At 40.6% G+C, this 8147-nt stretch overlaps 1 protein-coding gene across 6 annotated transcripts in view; it reads right to left on the minus strand.

Annotated features, from left to right (window-relative positions):
• The window catches only part of LOC148011943 (uncharacterized), a 35897-nt gene extending 31365 nt beyond the window's left edge, over positions 1-4532 (minus strand). For 2 of the 6 annotated variants that reach the window (XM_087670034.1, XM_087670032.1), the window contains exons 1-2: positions 4101-4528; positions 3024-3326 (exon numbers count right to left, since the gene is read on the minus strand). In XM_087670034.1, the coding sequence (XP_087526160.1) occupies positions 3028-3326; positions 4101-4110 (309 nt within the window). In that variant the 5' untranslated portion in view covers positions 4111-4528 and the 3' untranslated portion in view covers positions 3024-3027. Of the gene's footprint in view, positions 1-2292; positions 2628-3023; positions 3327-4100 lie in introns of those variants that run through there. The other 4 variants (XM_087670033.1, XR_015689284.1, XR_015689283.1 and 1 more) reach the window with 4 other exon arrangements.
• Between the last annotated feature and the right edge of the window lie 3615 nt (positions 4533-8147).

Consider the following 8147-nt stretch of genomic DNA (forward strand, 5'->3'; position numbering starts at 1 on the left):
CAATCTGCCAAACATCTCTAAACATGTGACCATGGAATCCTGCAAAAGCCTCACCTCAACCTCCATAATGTGACGGAAGCCTCCCCTGTAGTCGCAAAGTAGCCTCATGCTCAAGTAGCATGGAGGACATGCAAAGAAAACTGACAGGAGTCATAGATGTCTGCGCCCGTAAAGCATTCGCCACTCCATCAAATTCCCGAGGAAGCTTGTGGAGTACCGTACCAACAAGATGTGCCTCTGATAGGGAAGACTGCATGGTGCGAAGCTGGTCCTGGAGTTGGGTAACACGAAGTAGGAAGGATTGAATCGTATCTTTGGATTCAAACTTTAATTGTTGGAGCTGGCCATAGAGAGTAACGGCCCACATGGTGGAAGAAGCCTCGTACATCAACTCTAACTTCAACCATACGTCTGAAGCCGTCGTACAAGAGGTGACTGCCAATAGGATTTCTTTGGAAATACATCGAAGTAAGGCTGAATAAGCACGCGCATCATCCGTATCCCATGTAAGCACTGCCTCCTCATGGTTGTCTGCATCAAAATCAAATGGAACTGGAGAAGATTGTCGAGGACGTGCCGCAACTCTATTAACCACGTACCATAACCGCTTCTGAATAAACCAAGCCTTCATCACTACACTCCATGTGTAATAATCAGGTCCATGGAGCTTGTCATCAGTGGATGTGCATGGAGGAGCCATCTAGAGAGGATTTAGAAAAGAAGTAGAGAAAAGAAGGGATTGGGAGAGGGAACACAGCCAAACCACGAGCACAGACTGCAAAAAACAAGAGTTCACGTGTAGGATAACCCAAAAACTGATCAAAAGAAGCCAAAATCTGCTGCACAATGTCAAAAAATCAGTTTAAATCTACTAGAAACAGCAAAAACGGTTTGTTCTGCCAATCGCCCAGCCCAAAATAGTGCTGTAAATAGCAAAACGCAGGTTGTACTCTGCCTAAACAAGTGTAGGAAATTGTCGCCAGCAACCTGATGAGGAAAACACAGGTAGGAAGAGGTGCTGGACAGGCAGATGATGCATATGCTGATCAAAACGCAGAGTATGAAAGCAAAATCTGGTCGCAACCCGGTTGACAACAGTCGCCAGGGCAGCAGAGGGTTAAATCAGTCCTAAAAACAGCAATAAAACACAACAGAAACACAACACCTGAAAACTAATACCATGTCAGAAGTGGTGCAGCAATGGAAGCATAAACAACATGCTGCAATAAACTACTGAAACACAAGACAAGAGAAAGAATAAAGACGAATACAGATGAGAACTCAAATGTATGCTCGGGAAACGGAATCCATATCGAACACGAGACAACAGCATACAACAGTGAGTCACTGGCTGTGTGGGTGGCTGTGTGGGCACCCTAGCACCGGCTCCTCTCTCCCCAGAAGAATCCACAAATGATGGCTGAAGTACTGAAGAGGAGAAGGAGCCCCAACAATATATAGGTATAAAATGGGGGGAGCATCAAATGCAGTCGGCCAGCATTTAATGTTGGTCGACCAGCATTAAATGCTCCCTAGCCCTAAAAAGGACACCAGAAAATGCCAAAAAAAAAACTATAAAAAGGCCACAACCTCTACAGCACACACTCACCCTGAGCTGACTAATCTGATAACAGATGACAACAACCCAAGGTCCTTCTGGTGCAAGTGACAATATACAAGAGGAGACAGCAGTCTTTCTGGTGGTCCTAAGCTGTAGGTAATAGGTTCCATGGCTGTTTGAGCACGACAGCAACAGTTTTTCAGTGTTTCTCACGACAATGAAACTCTGAAATTTCTCTCTCTACGGCATTCTCTCTCATTCCCCGGCCATTTCTCAAGTTATCTCAACATTTTCATGCAATTTGAGCCATCAAAGGAAGAGTTTGTAATCAATCTCCAATATAAACCCTAATTTACAGCAGAAATTAGGATTTGGCAGTCGCCTCAAGATGCGTGCTCAAAATTGAGAACCTAGGACTTGAATTCCAGCATTTGAAATTGAGGAATTTCAAGGAGATTCAAAAGGCCAACTAGTCAATATCAGATTTGGGACTAAATTTGTATTTCAAGGAGTAAGGTGAAGGCCAATCCCTAAGCAAACCAAAAGATAAAATAGTTTAAAGGCTTGCTAGTCATTTTTTACAACAAGAGACACTTGGATTAGCGGAGGGGATTAGAGAATCTTAGTTGTCCTCCTTCCATTTTTAATATAAGATGAAATATTGCAAGGGGTGCCAATTTTGGGGCCAACCGGATGTCTAATGTCCAGGATTAAAGTGGTAAAGTGTGCATTTTTAGTTTACATGAATTTTATGCTTGTTGTAACTAGTACTTAATCAAGTTATTTACCACCCTATCCGTGGAGGAAGGTTGGTTTCACCCTCTCTAGCTCTCTTATTAGCTAGACCATCTACATTTTTTCATCATCAAACATGTTGGTTTCAATTAGATATATACCAAATGAGCCTTCATCATGTCTCCTTTTCAATTGTTACCTAGCAGATTCAAGTTGTCATTGTTCCTGCTGCTATATGCTATCTTGCCTAGCATTCTATTGTGGCATGGGATACATCTCCCTTCATGTTCTTCTTGGATATGGACAATCAGGGGAAATATGTCCTCTTTCCCTGTAGTTGAACATTCAAAGTTTCAACTACAAAAAATAAGAAAAAACGAAAAAAAAGCTAATGATACAATGTTCCTACTTTCCACCTAAGACAACTAGAAGCACCAACTCCTCTTCTTTTAGGGGTGATAATTTTTTCTTTGGGGAGGGATTTTTTTTTGTGCTGCTTGGGATTTGGTCTTGGGGGGGCTTGTTCAGCTTACAGTTGAAAAGGGTTTTGACCACTGATGTCTCAGAGGTAAGGTTTAACTTGTACAACCGTAACAAAGTATTCATAATCCATGTCATTTATAACACAACTTTGTAAGACATGAATGTCACAAGCACTGCAAGCACAACCAATTTTGAATGAATGCAATGAAAGGTGTTGACTGTTTGATTAGGAGAAGACACTTACAATTTCAGCCAACACCTGGTTTACTAGCTGCTTTCTCGTCCATTTGACTTTGTCGCTCAGGCTGATTGGCAATACATCTTTCATGATGGATAGGCTCTCTATCTACTGGTATCAAGGGTCTGATGTCCGCTTCCTCATCCTCCTCAGCATCTGCAACCTCCAGATTGATGCAAGAGCAGCGCTCCAAAGATGCAAAGAAGGCAGAGGCTACACTAGCCCCTACCCAAACAGCAAAACGCTCCAGCTTGCCACACAGAAGAGATCCTTCCAACAGCAACAGTTTCAGTGCACGGCACCCAAATCCTGCACAAGTTTTCCCACACATCTAAGAAGCATGCATATGACTACACATATTAAAAAATGGATGGGAAGGTTTCAACGATTGTTCAGTAGATGAATTGAAATTTTGAGTGTGACTATTCATGCAATGATGCATTGTAATTTTCAGTGATAATCAGAGATTTGAATAGAATTACTGGACCGCTGTACAATCAGTAAAAAGGAATCACATGTAAGACAATCACTTAAAAGGTTCAAATATTCATAGAATGATGCATTGTAATTTTCAGTGATCATCACAGGATTTTATAGAATTACTAGACCATTAGACAATCACTAAAAAGTAAAAACATGTAAGACAATCGCTTAAAACTCAAAAACATAAGAAAATGACCTGTGATTTTCAGTGTGACTATGCATACAATGAGGCATTGTGATTTTCAGTGATTGTCACAGATTGGTATAGAATTACTAAACCCTTGGACAATCATCAAAAGGCAAAAAACATGTAAGGCAATACTTAAAGCTCAAAAACATGAGAAAATGAACATGTTACTACACCATTGGTGGACAATCACTAAAAGGCCAAAAACCTGTAAGAAAATTACTTAAAACTTAAAAACATCAGAAAGCAGTGTGACTGTGCATACAATGAGACATTGTGATCTTCAGGGATCGACGCAGATTTTACCGAATTACTACAACATTAGGCAATCACTAAAAAGAAAAAAACATGTAAGTCAATCAGTTAATCATCAAAAAAAGAGCAAATTAGAAAATAATGAACCAGGCGATTACCTTCATTCATAACCGGAAAAGACTTGTAAGATGTCTTCTTCTTTCCGCAGAATTCTTGGTAACCATCTTCGTGCTCAGGATCAAAAGCTGCGATGTGGAGGCAAGCTCGGATAGGTTGTATCTATATGGATGGCAATATAATCCATTCAGGCAAGGGCAATGCAAGTTATTCAAGGATAAGACAATGGAAGAGGCCTCTCTGATACGAAGAAAGAACAAGAAGACAAAAGGATGTGTGATATCACTGGGAAAGTCGGCAAGGCCTCTCTGATTCCATGGAGGAACAAGAAACAGGATCGAATCGTGCAGGCTTCCAGAATTGGGAGCAGCCCTCTCTTCTTCCGATGCCCTTCCAATGTCAGGCTAAAAACAAGAGCCAACAAAGAGGAAAGCCAAAGATAATCAGGCGTCTAATCTAATTTCCCATGTAGATTTCGAGATGATACTAAAGCTTCAAATGTGTAATTTGCTATATGTGGTTTTTCACATTATATTTATACATCCAAGCCTTAGGTTCGAGGGGTTGATTGTGCAAGAAGTGTTCGCGAAAAACCGAGGTTTAATGTAAAATAACATGAGATGCAAGTTTTTGCCAAAGATAATCACACGTATAATTTAATTTTATGATATTAAGACTCAACTAATTGCCTATATATGGTCTTTCACATGATCTTAAGACTCAAAGACTCAAGGTACAAGGGCAAGGGCCTAGTCATGCGACCAGTGTGTTCACAATAAAACCAAGGTTTAATGTGAAATGAATTGCAAAATTCTTTCAAAAAATTTTAGAATTTCAAAGAAGAAGGTCTAAACATCCCTCCAATTTTTCAAGTCAAAAGTTTTTGTATTTGCTACTACCAAAAATATTTTTCATGAACACTAGTCATAATGCACTTTGTAGATATTGCCAAGGTCTAAACATGGTTTACTCTCAGTCTAAGATAAGTACGCTAGTAGCCAATCACCCCCCAAAAAGAGATCAATGGATCCCATAGAAAGAGGTTACTTTTCTCCAACATTCTTTCACTTTCTTGAGCAAGGAGTGAATGAGAGAGAAGTGTGCTTACTAATGATTTCTTTTTTCTTTCATTCTCCTATTTTCACTTATTTTCATCTCCTTCTCTCAAGTTATTACGTACTAGCAATTGTTGGTGGTTGTTTTTCTTTATGTGAAAAGATATTGTAGTAACATTTACTCACCAAAGGCAAGTGTGCTAAAAAAGCAATGGGCTAGAAAAAGTTCCAAGGCACATGATGAAGCAACTAATCTAACTGTCTTACAAACCAATCTAGATTTATGAGCTTTGAATTTAAGCTTGCCAAGTAAGACAAGCACTTTCTTAACAATATATATTTTTTCCATTAAAACCATACTAAATCTAGCTTTAGCCTATTCTTCCATTTTTGGGACTATAATTAGGACATCTCCATTTCTCCCTTGCATTAAGAGCTAAGGTTCCATTTCTATGTTCCAAATCCTTCCTCACATTACTAAAGATTAAAGACTTACTACTCGAGCTAAAGTGCCATTTTTATGTTCTAGATCCTTTCTCACCTTATTAAAGATTAAAGGCTTACTACTCAAGCTAATTGTGTACTTTAAGCTAGACCAAACCATGACGGGACTAGATCAAATTCTTAGTTCTTCAAGCACTCTACTCTTGATAGCTTGAGCTAGCACTCACCTAGTTGGCTCGTACTCTATGTTGTAATCCAAGCAATGCACCCCTTATGCTCTACTACACAAGAATGGCTTAACGAGCATGGTATAGTACACTCGCCCTTTTCTCTCTTTTATTGTAGTCAAGGCTACAGGAGGTAGTAAGAAATGGTCTCGCAATTATTGGATAAGCTACTTGATTACCATAACCTTGTTCTCTTCAATTTGAACACAATCACTACCATGATCAAAGAGAAGAAGGAATGAAAAGAAAGGAAGTAAGAAGAAAAGAAAAGCTTTTTCCATGCATGTTGGGGGTAAAGGTGCATGTGCCTAACCGCCTGTGTATTCATTAAACTAACAGTACCTACACACTGCAAGTGATAGGCGCCCATCGCTATCACTTCATTCTTTATTCTTTCAATGACATTTGAATAAGGAAAGGCCGGTCATGCATTGTGATTGTTGGAGTTCTCATATCATGTGTCTCTTTCTCTTGCTCTCTTGCTTCTTCCTCCAAGTGGGAAGTTGTTGGGGGTAAAGGTGCATGTGCCTGATTGCATGTATATTCATTACATTGATAGTACCCGCACACATATGTACTATAGGTGGCAGGCTTCCATCACTGTCACTTCATTCTTTATTATTCTTTTAGCGACAATTGAATAAGGGAAGGTCAATCACATAGTGTTTGTTGGAGTTCCCACATCCTATGTATCTTACTCTTTCTCTCTTGCTTCTTCCACCATAGCTCTTGATTCCACTCACATGCTTCCGCTCAGGGCTTCTCCCTTCAATGCACTTTCACACTCAAACAAGCACACACTTTGTGTATCTTACTCTTCTCTCTTGCTTCTTCCACCATAGCTCTTGATTCCACTCGCATACTTCCACTCAGGACTTCTCCCTTCAGTGCATTGAAGGGCTTCTCCCTTCAATGCACTTTCACACTCACACAAACACATACTATGTGTTTGTGTGTGTGCATGAACACACATGCATACCTCTCTCTCTCTCTCTCTCTCTCTCTCTCTCTCTCTCTCTCTCTCTCTCTCTCTCTCTCTCTCTCTCTCTCTCTCTCTCTCTCTCTCTCTCTCTCTCTCTCTCTCTCTCTCTCTCTCTCTCTCTCTCTCTCTCTCTTTGCACAAGTCTCTTAGTCCACTCCAGTTTATCCCATTGATCTTGAATTGCAATTCAAGCTCAAGACCAAAAATTGGGTAAATTTGTGTCAATGTCAATACATTAGCATAAAAGGGGTCTACCAAGTTGCTGACTTGTAAGCACTTTGATAAGCCCATGGTGTTGCCATGAACTTATTGTCCTACTCTCTTCGAGTGGAGGGGACTACCTCCATTACTATGGTGATCAAAGTTTTGTCCATAGGCTCAAAATATCCATTTTCTTATGGATAGAGAGAACATAACTTTGATCACCATTAATATGGTGATCAAAGTTTTATCCATAGGCTCAAAATATCCATTTTCTTGTGGGTAGAGAAAAGATAACTTTTCATGAATGACCAAAAAGGTCAACAAAAGAAGTTTGATTACTTCATTTAAGAAGTGTTTTTCTTGGTGACTCACCAACTCTATGGTGAAAGGTGAGAAGGATTGAAGCTTGCTTGGAAGTGAGTTATGGCGAAGAGCAAGAGCAAGAAGAGAGAGAGATACACAAATGGGAACTCCAGCAACCACAATGTGTGGCCGGGCCTTCCTTTATTCAAACTGTCACTAAAAGAATAAAGAATAAGTGATTGTGACGGGCGTCCACCACCTGGAGTGTGCAGTGGCGGATACTGTCAGTGTAGTAATACACGGGCAGCTAGGCAGAGAAGCCTTTACCCCCAACAACCTCCCACTTAAAGGTGAATCTGCCCCACTGAGCGAGAAAAAAGAAAAGACAATACAACATGTACAAATGTACAACAGGATGAGGAAAAAGACGTCATCTCATCCAATGCCCATCAATCTCCTGAGGAAGGCAAAGCGCTCGATAGTGAGACTTTTCATGAACAAGTTTGCAGGATTTTGCTCAATCGGAATCTTGACAAGGTCAACAGATCTGTCCTCAACGACCTTGTGAATGAAGTGATACCTCACCTCAATATGTTTCGTCTTCGCATGGAAGACCAGACTCTTGGCCAGCTGAATGGCACTCATAGAATCTGAATGCAGCGCAGGCATAGCATCTGTCATACCAAGGCTTGCAATCAAACGGTCTAATCATATAGCCTCCTTGCAAGCCTCAGTGGTTGCAATATACTCGGCCTCTGTAGTGGAAAGAGCCGTACACTTCTGCGCCCTGGACATCCAAGAGATAGCCCCTCCAGCATAAGTGAAGACATAGCCAGAAGTGGACTTCCTACTATCGGCGTGTCCTACATAATC

Source organism: Lygodium microphyllum, chromosome 28, assembly GCF_053477565.2.
Source record: "Lygodium microphyllum isolate KBCC chromosome 28, Lygodium_microphyllum_v1.1.10, whole genome shotgun sequence".
NCBI lineage: Eukaryota > Viridiplantae > Streptophyta > Polypodiopsida > Schizaeales > Lygodiaceae > Lygodium > Lygodium microphyllum.